General features: G+C 44.7%; 1 protein-coding gene across 2 annotated transcripts in view; it reads left to right on the plus strand.

Moving 5' to 3' along the window:
* PTPN23 (protein tyrosine phosphatase non-receptor type 23) overlaps positions 1 to 17,321 on the plus strand; it is a 1,404,706-nt gene that overhangs the window by 776,279 nt on the left and 611,106 nt on the right. For both annotated transcript variants that reach the window (XM_069645828.1, XM_069645827.1), the window contains exon 14: positions 14,662 to 14,727. In XM_069645828.1, coding sequence (XP_069501929.1) covers positions 14,662 to 14,727 — 66 coding nt within the window. The remainder of the gene's footprint in view (positions 1 to 14,661; positions 14,728 to 17,321) is intronic.

The raw sequence follows: 17,321 nt of genomic DNA on the forward strand, positions 1-17,321 counted from the left end.
CGTGAAGGACATTTGACGCTTTACACATCAAAGTAGGGATAGTATTACAAACACGCCCTGACAACATCGCTATTTTGATTTAAAAAAACATTTCATGTAATACTCTGCACCAACCACTATTTTGGCCTAGGCAAAACATGTGAATCTAAGCAGATGCAAGCATTAGAAAGGCTTTGTAATGTTTGTCATATATATGTGTATACATGTATAGAAGTATAGGTGGTTATGGTGATTTATATGTAGTGAATTTTAATAGTTAAATGGAGTAATTTATATAGTGATAAGTAAAGGAGTGGCAAGTACGGTCTAAGGAAGGGGCGAAGCGATTGTGTACCCTGTCGTAAAGTAGCTTAGTGAAGACCACCCAATGGATACGACCACCCACTGTGCCATCCGCTGCCCTCCATCTCCATTGGGTGGTGCCAGGTGTAGGTCAGGGGTCTGTTTGGTCAGTTCCACCCTATGGGTACCTTGCTAATCCCTCTAAGGAAAAGTGTCTAACCACATTAGAAGAAACTCATGCCAAGGTTATATAGAAGGGGGGAGTAGCAGTTTGAAGGGTAGTAATGGTTAATTAGAAAAGTGTGTGTTTTTATAATTAAAGAGGGTTACCCATTGGGATCCATAAAAGAAATCCACCTTGGTGTCTGTGCCCCATTGTTGTCCAGTAAGAACTCTGGTGTAGCCCATCTCCTGTGTAACAGCGGTTTTATTTGCAAGTGCAGAGAACCCCCCCCCCACCCCCTCATCCAGCTGACCTGGGTGGTGGTGGGGATGGTTGGTTCCCATGGGGACTGTCCCTGGTAAGTGGGGAATGAAGTGCACAACCTTGCCCCGCGTCAGGGGATACATAAGGTAAGTCCTTTCACGAGCAAGCACGCACATTTCCCAGAAAAGTAGCGGTGTGTGACAACTTGCTGGTTGTGGCAGCTGGAACTGTCTGGTCCCAATTCACACTCAGGCTAGGAGTAATTCTATTGTAGGGCAGATGTGGGACGAAACGCTGCCCATGATTGAACAGCCTTTTCCAGTTTGAATGGTGCAGATTCTCATCATTGATGGGCTATGGGTGACCCTCGCTTAAATTTAGGATGAAAGGACTCCTACAGCCCTTCTTCAGATGTTCTACCTTTTTGTCACAGGTTGATGTCCTCCAGTTCTTTTTGATCAGAGTTGATGTGCCCCCTTTGGATGGAGTATTTGGAGACATACACCAAGGCTTCTTCACTTTGCATGTTTCAGTTTAGTTTAGTTTATTACTTGTATTGCGCACCAAACCCACAGGTAGTCGGGCGCATCGCATAAGATTACTCACAGCTTAGTTGTACATAGATAGAAATTACAGTATAGTCAACAAACATAGTAAGGATAACATTTTTACAATTATTTACATTTTACGTAAAAATAGCACAGAGAATATATATACAATATGTATAAGAAAAGATTATGCCCAGTCTTTATAGACGGCATACCAGTTGGAGTCTGAAGTAAAAGAGGATAGGATCTAGGTGACGAGGGTAAACGCCAAGGACCACTTAGTCATCAGAGACTTTGAGCATTTTTATAAGGGTGTGGCGAAATTTTGTGTAGGATGGTTCTAGTCTGAGTGAGGTGGGGAGTGAGTTCCATAATTGGGTGGCCTTGACCTGGAAGCTGTTGCCACCCACTCTGGCTAGTTTGAATCTGGGGGTAAGGAGACAATTAGTTTCAGTGAGTAGATCTTCTTGTGTACTTTTTAATATAGAATTTAGTTTTGCCCAGTGCACTAGCAAAACTGCTAGAAGCCTACGAACTAACACAGGTACATGCAGAAAAACACCATCTGCTGTGCCAGGCACAAGTCTGCTTTATACCTGCGGGAGGGACAAAGACTGCACTCTTGTCTATCTGGGATGACCTAAAGGCAAACGCAGACTCCAATACAAACTCTGCCCTGATACTACTCAACCTCTCTGCAGTGTTAAACACGGTCAGTCATGACATCCTCATGAAGCGACTAGAAGAAATAAGAATAACCGATCTAGCCCTGCTCTGGATTAAATCATTCCTAACAAATAGAACGGAAACTGTCTGAATAAAACCCTTCAAATCTGCTCCATGGGCCACCAACTGTGCAGTACCACAATGATCATCCCTATCCCCACTGCTCTTCAATATCTACCTGGCCCTATTAATCAAGCTCATAAAAAAACACAGCCTTACGTGCTACAACTAAGCAGCTGACACACAAATCCTCTATAAAATCGAAGATGCACAAGAAGAGAACACAGCGCAGGAAGACTGTCTCAAAGAACTCTACGAATGGATGAACACAAACAGCCTCACACTCGACCCAGGCAAGACAGAAACAATGGTTGTATCCAAAAATCTGGAAAATAACCTTTATATCCCATGGCCCACAGAACTAGGAACAGCACCCACAGTGGAGTCTTAATGGACAACGCGCTAATTTTAGAACCACAAGGAAATACTTCTTCCTCCTACACTCAATAAAACGAATCCTACCGTTCCTTTCCTTCACTCATAAAACACTGACCATCATCGCCTTCATCATGTCCAGAATAGACTATGCAAATAGTCCTTACTTCTGAATGCCGGAACACCTGCGGAAGAAACTGCAACATATCCAAAATGCAGTGCCAGACTTCTCTTCAAACTATCAAGAAGGGACCACATCACCCCAGCGCTAAAAATGTTAAACTGGCTGCATCAAACAACGAATCACGTTCCAAATGATGTGCATAACGCACAGAGCAATTCACGGCCGAGAAGCAGAATTCCTACAAAAGAGAATAACCATTTACCTACTGACGAGAGCACTCCGACCAAGCAACCACATCCGCCTGGAACCAAAACTATACACAATAAAAAAACCTGTGGGATCTGTATTCTCTCACCTGGCAGTAGAAAATTAGAACACCCTTCCAAAAGAAATCCGCAATACGAAGGATCACCTAATATTCAGAAAGCTACTTAAAACATGGCTCTTTACCTCAGAATCAGACGGCAATAACTACAAAAACTAAGATGCCAATGGAAATAGAACGCGCCACAACAAGCGCACATTGAAGGAAGAATCGGAGGAGGGAGGGAGCCCAGGATACACTCACTTGCAAACCAAACCTCTACGTTAGGCAAAGCCTATGGGACAGGCACCCTAGCTGCAGTCAAGGGAGCAATATACAATAACTAGCAACCAATAGAATGGGGAGCGCCTGGTATTCGGAGGGAAGGGACACCGCCGTAGGAGCTCAGGAAGGCGATGGCAGGCACACCCCACTGACAACCCCCAACCTAACTGATCTCGACCCAGGGATGGGGACAGCCTTCACCACCTTCCTGCCCACAGATAACAAGACAGTTACAGAGACATGCCACACACTGAACCCGGGGAGTGACCCACCACAGAACGCTCCAGCAGACAGCACAGGCAGAGACGCCTAACACAGATGTCCTAAGCAACAAGGTAACCCCACTAAGCCAACCGCTAAAACCTCAACTCTCTGCATACACCACTCAAATGCTAAACAAACACCACCAAACCTGTGCACAACAAACCACATGCACTTCACTGCAACAACAAAATAAACCACACATAGTCCCGCACAACAGCACATGGGAGTCTACGGATCTGTAAACCGCCCCCATGCTCAGCAAATGGTTTTAGCCAAACTGAACCTGTCAACAGTTCATCACAACTCTTGCTCTACCTTTGTCCCGCTATGCTCTACTAACGCATCCTAACCTCTTAACTTTCCTATCCGCCAGAGCACCAAGGGACACTCTGTGGTGATAGTGCACATTATAAATGCCCTTTAACATTAACCTATTTGGTACTTATTGTTTGATATTTACTGTTCATGGCACATAGTGATTAGCCCTGAAGACACAGACATTTCTGAAATGCATTGGCTTTAGGACACTTTTGAATTATCACTGCCTTTTTGTGATGAAATAAAATAACTGAGTGACTAAATATGATGGAGAATATGATTTAAGAATGTTTCAAGAATGTGAATAACTTTATTGGAATAATTGTAGTAGTTATTAACTTTGACTACTATTTATTAGGGAAGAACGAGAACACATGGTTGGTCTATGTATTTTTTCTATGTATTTGATATCCTTGTGCTAAGGATTTTTCTCGCCTATGTGCTCCGAAGAACTGTTGTATTGACTACTAGAGTAAAAAGATGGGCATCTTTATGAAGTGAAAGTGGTGCCCACCCTCATTTTTGTTATCCACACAGAACAACACCAATAATTTGTTAGGCAATAAGTTTACACAATACAATTACTTATTAGGCCTTTAGTTAACAAACAAATCCTATAAAATCACAGTTAAGTAGTGTCACACAAATCCTTATAAAATATATATACACACATCCACCCTTAGTAGAATTAGAATTGCATATGAATCAGTTACCAGTGCAAGACAGGTGAGTGGTCAGATGCATACAAAATAGAAAACCAGAACTCTTTAGACTCAACACCATCAGCTTCTCTCAATCTTATAATTCCTACCCTAAAATGGTTTAGGGCCTTGTGCCCAAAAGTCATCAGTACCAAAGCATATCCTTCAGGAAAGTATTTATAAGAATTGCAGTGCCACTGGTTATGAATAATCGAGTTCCAAAACTGGATAAAGTTAAAGTAAGCACTCAACTCTATCCCAATCCAGCACACTAGGCTAGGCCTAGGGAAGGCTCCTTAGCCCAAGTTTAATCATCAGAGATCAGGTCAGAGTAGGTTAGGTTCACACCTTGTGTTACCCACTGACTCAGATTCTTCCAGAGCCCACTGCAGGTGTCCGAGAATCCTTTGAGAATACAATCTCATGTGTTTGGTCCGGTTGAGGAAGTCCCTGGCGTCGCGGGTGCAGAGGTCACTTTCAGCATCCAGATTTAGTTTCAGTATATTGAAGTGCACAGAATGTGTTCCAGACAGCTTCCATTAGACCCAAAATGAAGAAAGTTGAAATCTTCTGAGGTACAGACCCCCTCAAGAAACCTCACAGGATAGGAGGATTGTTGGAACAGGAATCACCATGGTCAGACGGCGAAAGGTGATCTTCTGGTTGCAAACACAGGAGCATGCCCAGCAAAGCAGGTAACTTGTGGCAGAAGCTTAAGTTCTGCAAATGCCTATGGCTCTGCTCGGAACGATGGCTGCAGCAAGGTAGTCCATGAGAGAGCTGGTCAGTCCACCAGTTGGTTGAGGGACACTTCCGAAGGCTCAGCAAGCACAGATCAATGAGCAGGTTGTTCGCACCGGTCCAGCGGTGAAAGTAGCAACAAAGACCTTCTCAAGACTAGGACCAAGGAGCAGAGTTTCACCGGGACAATATAGGAGTCGATGCTGGTCAGCTGCAGGAATCGTCTTCGGGTTGTCAGTGGGTGGTTCTTCTTCGTAGAAGTCTTGGTTCCAACGATGATAGTCGCAAGAGTCCTCTTTTTTTTTATGCAAGGTTCTGGCTGGGAGCAAGTCCAAGCCCACAAATGTTAAGGATGTGCACCAGTCAAAAAGCCAGTAGTTTTCCAATCATGGATAGCCACTGGTCATCACATCTCTCCAGCAAAAGACTCTGGCACCAGAGTTGTAGATTGGGACTAGACAGTCCACCCCTGTACTCACTCGCATGCCAAACATGGCTAAAGAACAAGCGAACAACTTTGTGGCATGGCCATCTTCCACCTTTAGTAGCCATACACGCTAAGTGCAAACGTGATGGAGTAATGTAACACAAAAACTGTAAAAACTTCAAAGATGCGACCAGCCTGTCTTGGGCCCATTGTAAAAGTAGCCAAAAAGCCATTGGGATTCAAAGTATTGTTGGGAAAGGTTTCTCTTTTGGCAACCTTCCCGCTATAGTTCTATGGACCCACAAATGTTTTGTTTTTGAACCTGTCCTGACTTTTTACAGGATAGTGAAGCCTTTAACTTCGCTCCGCTGGCCTTTGGCTCATTTTGTTACGGGGAAACTGATCAGACGTTTACACTTTTGTAACTTTTTTTACCTTGCACAGTGCAGTGCAATGCTGATACTTTTGTACCACCATAATATTTTACACTTGGGATTTTGGGTTACTTGTATATGTGCCTAAAGGCAAGCTGGTGGCAGTAATTATATTTTTACTATTTTTGTGTTATTTCTAGGGGCCACATTCATGTTTACCACGTATGGCTACTAAACGTGGCTAGTGTCCTAAAATGGCAACATCACGAGATTTGCGTTTGTTCTTTGGCCATATTGAGTCGGCCTTGCCAAGTCTAGAAAATCCATATAATGTCATGCACTTTCCCGGGTTAGTTGTGTGTGTGTTTGTGTGTGTGTGTGGACCCACTCCACATCCGTGGTGCCAGTGAGTCTAGGTGTGGGGCATGAGTGAAACCAATAGTTGTCCTTGATTGGACAGCTACTTGCTGTTTGAATGTGGCTGCTCCTTACCATTGGTGGGTATGGTCTTGCTTCCAGGCATTATTTTGGATAAGAGGAGAACTCCTGCAGCCATTTCTTCAGATCCGCATTGGAGCCAAGTATTCCGATGTAGAACAGTAGACTGAAGATCCAAAGAAGACTGCTGAATAGGCTCAGCATTCCTTCCTGCATCTGGCCCGGTTAATCGCTGTTGGACTACCTGGTCTGTGATGGCCCTGTGCGGTGCTTCAAACCCTGCACTGGTGGGACCAACAAGTCTCGAGATGATCTCAAGGTTCCAGCTCTCCTGAGCCTTCTGAAGTGTCCCTAGACCACCCAGTGGAGTGACCAGCTCTCCAGTGGGCTACTTTGCTAGAACCATCACCGTTCCTTCGGTGGTCACCAGCTTGTGGTCTAAGTCGCCTTCCTGCCAAATTTCAGCCTCCCAGCTTCAAGCAATACTGTTCTGGAAGGACCGTGACAGGAAGGACGCCTGCCGTCTGTCTGCAGTGGCCATTGCTGGAACTCGCCTTCCACCATTTTGTGAAGTGTTCTGAAGAGGGCTGTATCGGTGCTTTCTGCATGTCTCCATCGTCAAGGGTTGCACTCTGCTCCTGGACCCGACCAGAAGAATCCTAGCACCCAGAGCTCCTGGGCACCTCTCATGGGAACCAACAGCTAGAAATCCAACCAAAGCGACCCACAGTCAACCCATCCAGTCATCTGGTGAAATCTGAGTCGGTGGGGTGGGTGCAAGTAAACTCAAAGCATTTGTCTCCCTATGTCCTCCATAGGATAACATTGAGAACAAGTCTCTTTGTATCCTTCCATTCCACTGCTTTTTGGCCTTCGCACCTAATGTCATATTGCAAAGTTGGAGAGTTTGGAAACTGGCGGATCGGCTAATGTGCTGCCACACAAATCAGCATTGTATCAATCCACCACACCGGCGGAGCTTCGTGTTGCAACCCTCATGTTTGTTTCTCGTTTGGGTAAGACGCTTAGTTCCTTCCCTTTCCCAGTGCTTCCTAGCCCTCCTCTGCCCAACTCCCCCTCCTCTCTCCTCGTTTTGCCTGTGCCTCGGCCCTCTGCTCCTTGCAGCTTGCTTCTCCTTTTCCTCCGTTCTGTGATCCATTTACTGCTCCTCTGCATCTGCCCCCACCCCTTTATCCTCGGAAAGCTTCCCTGTCAGTTTTTCCTCATACACGGAACATCTCTGGCTGTTCCTCCTCATTATGGACTACTCCACCAGACGTCATTGGACTTCACCGCGTGATACCATGTTTTTTAGCCGCAAGGCTTGTTCCCCTTCTTTTGGGCTGTTCCTCACAATCGGTTTGCGTCACAAATCTAGTGCGGTGGCCTCCAACGGGGACAGACCCTACCTCTACTCTGGTCGGAAATCCTCTAAAGGGAATGAGAAAAAGAAGACCGCAGAAGACTCTTCAGATTCAGAAGGTGAGAGCTAGGCTTGAGAGATTGCAATGCCCTAAAATGGGCAGTTTAGAACAATACAGGAATTGGTAGCTGCTGTGCTGGGATTAACCCATGAGATGCAGAATTTAAGGATGGAGAATGCAGCTTTATGACAGATTGTAAATGCCAGAGAAGACTTGATGGGCGATCTCCCCACCCTGACATTTTCATTTGGGAAGTACGAAGGGTCTCCCCGGAAGCTCAGAGAATTCATAGGCACATGTTCAGTTTATTTCACGTTCACACCCAAGGCCTATGAATCGCATATGGTCAATGTTGGCTTCCTTGTTTTCAACCTAGTGGGGAATTCTCTGGCTTGGCCGACCGCTTTGGTTACTTCGGCTAATCCAGTGTTGGATTATTCAGCATTTTTACTTTTGTTCAAAGATAGGTTTGAAAGACAGCAGTACTTGTTTTCAGCTTATGAAACACTCCTGGATATCCGCCAGGGTCCCTCTGGCATTCTGACGTATGTCTCAAATTTCCAAGGAGTGGCCGTGGAAGCAGGTTGCCCGGAATCTGCCCTACAAACTCTTTTTCGAAGGGGTCTTAACGAGGACATCAAGGATGAACTCTCTAGAGTGGCTAGACCTACTTCCTTTCAAGATCTAATTTCCCTTTCCTTGCAAGTGGAATTCCGCATGAATGAGAGAAAGGTTGAACGTCGGAGATACAGAACTGGTTCCAGCTTCTCAACCCCGCGTTCCACACCAGTAGATCCCAAATGCACACCAGTCGATGTTAGACTTCCCGAAGAACCCAGGCAGGTTGGAGCAGCTCAATGTCCTTTGACCCCTATAGAACGCAAGACGTGATGAGACTTGGGACTCTGTATGTACTATGGCTCACAAGCCCACCTTCTACGGGATTGCCTGGAAGTATCCCCTCAACGTCGGGCAAACTATTCACCCCGGCCCTAACTGGGATCAAGGGTCGGGGTTGGCAAACGGATCCCTGCTATATGACAGCAAGAAAGGATGACTCATTTGATAACCTCTTGATGCTCTTTGATGTTCGCCTTTACCACCATCAAAGGGCCTCTCCCGTTTGATGGTGGAGTCATATCCCTATTGGATTGTGAGGCTGCAGGGAACTTGGATCTGCGTGATCCGACTGCGCGACTGAAATGTTTGCATGAGAAATGCACGAACACAAAACGTTCGTACATTTCCCATGCGAACATGCAGGGGCTTCCCCCGCAACCCCTGCTCACTATACTGTACAGTGTACCCCCGCAGCCCCTGTTTTTTTTTTTGTTTTTTTTTCCCTGTTCTGTTGGGAGTGTTGGGGGGTGTCGTCCGCAACCCCCTCACTGTAGTGAGCGGGATGTTGCTGGGGACACCCACCCAGCACCCTGCAGCCTTTAAAAAAAAAAAAAAAAAAAACTTTTCGTGGTGTGCGTTTAAGGTCTTTTGGTGGGGTTGGTCATTTTTTTCCAGACGTTTGTCTGTGGAGGGTGTTGATGGTTCACCACTGATATACAAACCCATAGTATAACATACACAACCATTGAAGATGGACATGTTCGCCCATAAAGAGATACTCCAGTTCGATCTGATCAGGACTGTTCATTTTCTCCTCATACTGGGCATACCTTGGCTACGAAGACACAATCCCTTGATTGACTGGAAGGCTAACACTTTGTCATTCAATTCAGAGTATAGTTCTCTAAATTGCAAACCCAAGAACAAACAGGAGAAGACTGCTTCCAAGTATTCACTCTAGTCAACCAGTCTCACCTCAGTTAACTTGTGTATTCCCATCAAGTATGAGGCATTCAAAGATGTATTTGAAGACAGATTATCTAAACCGTTGCCGCCACATCGCACCAAGGACTGAGCTATCGATCTTCTCCCCAATACATCAATCACAGTAGGAAGAATGTTCTCTTTCGCTTCCAGAGAAGGAAGCACTCAAGGACTACCTAGCCAACAATCTTCAGAACGGCTTGATGAAAGAATCCCGATCAGCTGTTGGAGCGCCACTTTTTTATTCCCAAAAAGGGTACCAAAGAGTTGAGACCTTGTATCGACTACAGGGCCCTTAATGCCAGTACCATCAGAGATCGGTATCATATGCACTAGGCTGTCCAAGGAACTACTGTCTTTACAAAGCTGGACTTAAGAGGGGCCTACCATCTGTTACAAATCCGTGTGGGCGACGAATGCTAGACCGCTTTCAGAACGCCATTGGGTTATTTTGAATATAGAGTTATGGCCTACGGTTTAGTAAATGCTCCTGCCATTTTCCAGTGTTTTATGGACAAGGTTTTTGCAGACATCCTCTTCCGTTCGGTTATCGTTTATTTGGACGATATGTTGTTTTCTTTCTTCCTCTATTACCAATCATGTCGAACACGTTACCGAAGTTCTTCATCGATTGCGATCACACAGCCTGAGTGCCAAACCTGAGAGGTGAGACATCCTCAGTACCCTAGCTAATTTCATCCTGTCAAAGGAAGGAGTTTGGATGGATCCTCAAAAGATCCAAGCCATTATACAATGGCCCACACCTCAGTGAGTGAAATACATCCAACGCTTTTTGGGACTAGCACATTTCTATAGGAAATTCATAAAGAATTTCTCCAACCACGTTCTACCAATCAGAGCTGCTCAAGAAAGGGGTTCGCTTTCTTTGGCGTGATAAGGCAGATCGTGCCTTCCAGCAGTTGAAATCCAAATTTTGTTCAGAACCTATTCGATTACAACCAAATCAGACGATCCCATTTGTAGTCAAGACGGATGCTTCAGCTGGTGCAATTGGAGCTGTACTTCTTCAGATTGGTTCCCACCAAGAACAACACCCTGTGGCATACTATTCCTGCATACTTACTTCCAGTAAGATTAATTATTCAGTGTGGAAAAAGAACTTCTAGCCATCAGACTATCTTGTCTAGAGTGGCGTCATCTCCTACAGAGAGCACTCCACCCATTTGAGGTTTGGACAGACCACTGCAACCTAAGCATCTTCCAACAGATGACCTGTCAAAACTCCAGATATGAAAGAATGGTGTATTTTTTTCTCCCAATTCGATTTTTCTGTCACCTATATACCGGGGAAGCACAACTTCCTAGCGGATGCCATTTCTAGAAGTCTCAAACACCCCAGAGAAGTCGCACAATCAAGGAATCGTACTAACTGGTAAGAAATTCATATTTGAAGTAAACACTTTTAAGGAAACATAGAAGCGTTGAGACAAAGTATATGTCTACAGAGGAGCGACCCATCCTATCGGCTGAGGAAAGAACAGGGTCTGTATTTCCAATAGAACATACTATATGTACCTACAACCGAATTGCAAAGGAAAATGTTATCTTGGTGTCAAGATCTTAAGACCCCCGGCCATAAAGGTATTGCCGCCACACGAATTGATTAACCATTCCTTTTGGTTGCCATCCCTGAAGACTGTGCAGAGCTACGTCCTAATTTGCCCTACCTGCGCACAAAGCAAGTATTCAACGGCACGAAAAATGGGCCTTCTTCAGCAAGAACCCTCACCTACAGGACCTTGGCTTCAGGTTTCTATAGACTTGTCGATTAACCTCCCTCTATTGGTCATACAGCTATCCTGGTCACGATCGATTCCTTCACAAAGATGGCACATTTTTCTCCCTTACCCGGAGTTCCCACAGCACCACAGATGGCAAGAGTATATCTGCACGATGTCTTCAGACTACATGGTTTACCCCAAGTGATGACGTGGGATCGCGGGTCTCAATTTACATCAGTGTTTTGGTCCACTCTATGCATTCTCTTAGGTATCCGACGTGCACTATCCTCAGGATACCACTCACAGAGAAATGGACAGACCGAAAGGTTGAACCACACTCTTGAACAAAATTTGAGATGCTTCACCAACAAGGAACAGGACAATTGGTTTGATCTATTGCTCAAAGCTGAGTTCACATATAACGATGCCATCCACACAGATGAGTCCCTTCTTTTGTTCATACGGGTATCACCCTAAACACTTGCCCACCTCAGCGTTTCCTTCCTCCAAAATTCCTTCTGTGGATGCCCTGCTAGAGGAACTTTCAACTGCTCATAAAGAAGCTTTGGTTAATCTTCATCTAAGTAAGAAGGCAAACAAATTTTGTGCAGACAGAAAGGGAAGAAAGAACCCGGACTGGGAGGAAGGATCCGTGCTATGGCTTTCCACCAGATACTTACCCAGGTGGTTTAGACCGTCTGTTATCTCCCAGGTACATCGGTCCCTTCAAGGTACTATCTGAAGTCTATCCGGTGGACTTTCGGCTAAGACTTCCCAAAAGTCTTAGTAGACTGCAGCCTGTGTTTCATACCTCCTTGCTCAAACCCTTTCATTCAGATCCCTATCATCCCAGAGAAAGAAAGAGACTAAGGATTAAAGATCCAATTCCCAATGAATGAGGTTTCTCACATCGTGGATTCCAGGTACCGCTGAGGAACTCTCCAGCAGCTAGTACACTGGAAAGGATTCTTAGAGACAGAAAGAACATGGGAACCAGAGTGCAATATGCATGCTCCTGTCTTAAGACAACAGTACCTTAGCAGACACCCCTGGAAGCCAGGCAACCCCAAATTAAAGAGGGGTCATACTGTCATTTCGCAACGTTGGAGAGTTTGGAAACTTTGGCAGATCGGCTAACGTGCCGCCACGCAAATCAGCAGAAGTGTATACCGCGGTCTAGTCTCCATCCAACATGGCACTCCCATTATATCAATCCACCACACCGGCGGAGCTTCGCGTTCCAATCCTCGTGTTTGTCATCTGGGTAAGACGCTTAGTTCCTTGCCTTTCCCGGTGATTCCTAGCCCTCTTCTGCTTAAACCCCACCCCCTCGTCCCTCCACGTTCTGCCTGTGCCTCGGCCCTCCGCTCCTCGCAGCTTGCTTCTCCTTTTCCTCTGTTCTATGCTCCATTCACTGCTCCTCTTCAACTCGCCCCCCACCTTTCCACGGAAAGCCTCCCTGTCAGTTTTTCCTCCTGCACGGAACGTCTCTAGCTGTTCCTCCTCATTATGGACTACTGCACCAGTCATCATTGGACTTCACCACGTGATACCAGGTTTTTTTTAGCCTCAAGGCTTTTCCCCTTCTTTTGGGCTGTCTCCCAGGGGTTCCTTGGCTCGGTTCACGTGATGAATCGAGCGCGGTGTCCTCCAACGGGGACAGACCCTACCTCCACTCTGGTCGGAAATAGTCTAAAGGGAAGGCAAAAAAGAAAAAGAAAAAAGACAGCAGAAGACTCTTCAGATTCAGAAGGTGAGAGAGCTAGACATAAGACCTAACCAGTAAAACCTTCAATATAAGAATACATCTTTACTTACAAGTAACTTTGTTGCATCTCTTCTCCTGAATATTCCACCAACACAAGTACTTTACTTGCATCAGATACATTCTGGGGAGAAGCATTGTGACATTTATGCACAAGGTCCGACTAATAAGGATTAGACTTCTGAAGCTAGGGAATATTTCTTGTGACTTGGTGCCATCTTACTGGATCACTTTACTTACCTCTTTTATTGATATGTTATTGCATGCATTTTAAGAACCTATGGTAACTGTATATGTTTATTATTGAGCGTTGTGCGATATCACATTTTTTATTGTGTGTTAGAGGCCTAGATTAAGTACTGTATTTTTCTACAATTCTTATTGTTGTGTGGACTCATTGTGGACCCCTGACCCCACTCATTCTCTCCAGAGAATAGCCTTGATTGCTGTTTAGTGCTACCTTGTTTGGGCTTCTTAACAAGTATCCTGACTTCACTGAAAGGTGATGTGTACGACTGGAATAATACAAGAATTCATAAGAAAGGACATATTCTCGCAGTACTGACATTCTCAGTGACTAGTCAGTTTCCTCATAAGAATGAGGTAACCAGGCAAGGGAAATAAATCAGAAGGTGTTACTTGACTCCAGAAAGTCGTGGCAGGGTTCAAAATAAGCAAACCTAATTGGGATCCCAAAGAAATCTATGGAGGGAAAGTTGCAAAAAGAAAATATTTCCTAACAGTTTCCATTGGAAATGTTGCAGTTGCTTGGGGAGGATAACTTTCAGATTCACTCTTGGCCTTTACGGGTCAACTAACGGTGGCCACAACAACCTGCCAGATGCACCATGTTAGAGACCCACACTAACATTCTCCTTTCATTGCTCAAGGCCAGTGAAAGGAGAATTTTACTGATGTTGACTCTTTAAGCTGTAGGCAAGTAACACCATGGGTAATTGTGGTGGTGGTAGTCTTTATACAGCATTTGACATACATGTACATCAAACCCGCATCACAGTCAACCCAAGTATAGTTTACACTCCTGGCCCTTTATTCTAATCTCTCTCTCTCTCTCTCTATATATATATATATTTACATATATATATTTACACCCACCACAACCCCTCATTTCATTTGGCTTTATCCATGACTCGGATGCTGATATCGGAACAAAACTTTCAAGAGTCATATGTTATATGCTCTGGTACGCTTTTTCAGATTTGTGTGCTGTCTTGCATGTAGCAGATGAAGTTGCATGGTATTATGTTTAACCCTCGGGTTATCCCTGAGAACTGGTGTGTGATGGTACAGTTAAGGGTAATATAGTAATCAATCTGTCAAGCCAAATAGAAGTGGAGCTACTTTAGCGAGCAAAGTTTGCTTACAAATCAAAATGGAACCGAAAGCAGACAAGTCTGCATTCATTTTAACGCAATCGTTCATTATGTTTGCGGTGTTGAGATGTGAAAATGTGATGTTATATCATCTGCTCACTTTACTCTTTGTTCTCAGTGAGGAGAAAGCCAAACTGCTGCGGGACTTGATGTCAAAGATAGATGCCAAGAATGAAATTCTGGAGTGAGTATTACATTTTCTAGTTTCTGCATTTATTTTATGTGTTGTGCTCATTTGCTCGGCATAATGAGTAGCAAAGTGTTAACGAAAGGAGATCTTTCCACACAATTTGTCGTACAAAAAAAAGTTCAACATCATCCCCCTTTTCAGGCTCCCCTTCAATGCCCTTCATAGGATGATACATTTGGGCACTGTTCCCTTCTTTGTAAAGGGCTCCTCCGTGGAAGGATATTAAATGATTTCACTCCACCGGTTGAGAACCTGGAAAAAATGTTTTGGCTATGCATGCTTGGCGAATTCCCTGCTCCTTAAGAGTCATATATGTTCTTCATTCAGGTTCTTTTTTCTACTTTATCAGAGTGGGATCTTGGAACACAAGCTTGTGCCTATAAAGTTACTTATTTTTACTTTCATGCCTTTTTGTACTTATGTATTTCTCATTATCAGATGATTGTTTTGCTCTAGCTATTTCCCATCTGCTTTTCCTTTTCCCCCAAAAGATTGAAATAGGCAGTTTTGAATGCAAGGCAGAAAGGGATTTCCATTTTAAGTTCCTTCTCACTGTTTGAAAATCCCATCCTGTCACTCGCGTGCGGAGCCCCTGTATGTTATCCTTCTTTTGACTGGGTTGCTGTCCCTTTTTCTCAGAAGTCCTAATCTGAGGTCTCATCAGAGATATTAATGTATGTGCACCTTAGTGACTGAAAGCTACTGGGAGTCAAGCTATTCATTTGATTGATTACAACCCCGAGTCCCCCCGCCCCGCAGAATTTCTAATCTTGATGGATACCCCGTAGCAGCAACTGTTCTCTTAAACTTTGAGCATGGGCCGAGGGTGGATAGTGTAGCTCGGGCCAGTCGCCTCCAAAGGTCCACCTCAATGATCCTGGACATGGGGCCACCACCTAATAAATAGACTGTGCCATGCCCAATAACCTCATTTCTTCCCCTCACCCTGTTGCTGAACACTCAAATCGAATTTTGTACAGCGACATCATGCCTGTATCGAAGTAAGAAAATACATTACTGAGGCATTCAAAGAATGGACAAATCGGGTCCCATTTATTGGACTAGTAAGTCAAAGATTGTGTCCCCATATTCCCACCCAACCGAGCCAATCCAAACTGCCTTCCTAATCACATTCCCATGTATTACCCCTGTGGTCTGATCCCACCCCGAACACGTAATTTCCACAAAAATGTCTCTGGCCCTCAATACAACAACTCTTGTACCCCGTCTGAGTCCTTCCCGCTATTTCCAGTTACTTACAAGCAGTATTGTGATACTCCTCTTCCGGGTCAATGGCCTCGATCAATGACATCCAGTGTCCACTACCTTAGATGAGGGGTGTCGAGCCACCACCTCCCTAAACACAGCCGCTGGGGAACAAGAATCCATTCTGTTAACCGGTATGAACCGTCAGGACTGGTTAAGTAGCCTTCACCCAATGCACTCGAGAGCCTCCTAAAGCGCCGTCTCAGCTGTCCTACAGCGCATGCCTCACCCGAGAGCCCTCAAGTGCAAGCATTACCCAAAGCCCTTAGATGGGAGATCCCCTACCAAATGTGTGCTGCGGTTTAAAGGAAAATAAACACGTGTGCTCATGTGATGCTAATAATGATTCATGATTGCCCATAACTATCAAAACTTTTTCCTCTCAACATTGTCATTTACCCACATGTCAAAACTGCCCATCATATGGTGCCTTTATGGCACAACCACATCACTGTTCCCACCCAATTCACCTGTTTTCCTTTGCACAGGGAATTCTATCTATTGTCCCTTGTTGAGATGGATTGTAAAATCAGGTCTGGGTCACAGATTTTAGGAGGCCACCCTAGTCATGGTGAACTCGGAGCTCTGAGAAGTTAGCCAGAACCCAATCAAAGTAAAGTGGTGAACAGTCATGGCTTAGTCTGAGGAGAGTGTGAGCGTGGCCTGGGGCCCTCTGAGTCCACACAGAATGAGCCACAATAATTCGGCTTAAACAGTCTGTTAGGCAAATATTTATTTAGGCATTTAGAACATGCTGAAAAATGAAATTAACAGGTAGTATTATCACACAACACTATAATACAAATATATACAATCACCAGTAGGTTAACTTAATATGTATAATCGAATGACTTAACCAGGTAATTAAGGTAATTAATGCAGATGCAGTAAAATGATGGGTACTAGCTAAAAGTGCAATAGCCCTTTCTTTAGAAGTCCAGCCCTAAGATGTATGGGGCCTAGTGCCCAAAAGTCAGAAGTTCCTATACAGGTTTCTGACATGTATGAGTTCTATAAAAGGATGCAATGGGCTTGTGGTGTTAATTAGCTACAAACTATTGAAAAGCAAAAACCGCAATTTACTAGAAGACGGATAAGTTCTCTCTCTTCTAAACCCAGGGGCAGGATACCTGACGCAAGTTCGACGACCAAAGATGAGTACGAACGAGATGGGGAAACAAGGGGATTTGTTCCCAATGTTAACCTATGGAGGACAGGGGGTGGGCAGGCACAGATATGCTTACTTCTCCCCTGACTCAGATTTCCTCAGGGATCATGGTGGGTCGATTGGCGGTCGCTGGGAGTGTGATCTTCCATCCTTT

The sequence above is a fragment of the Ambystoma mexicanum genome, chromosome 2p (genome assembly GCF_040938575.1).
Source record: "Ambystoma mexicanum isolate Mex_15411 chromosome 2p, UKY_AmexF1_1, whole genome shotgun sequence".
In the NCBI taxonomy this organism is placed as follows: domain Eukaryota; kingdom Metazoa; phylum Chordata; class Amphibia; order Caudata; family Ambystomatidae; genus Ambystoma; species Ambystoma mexicanum.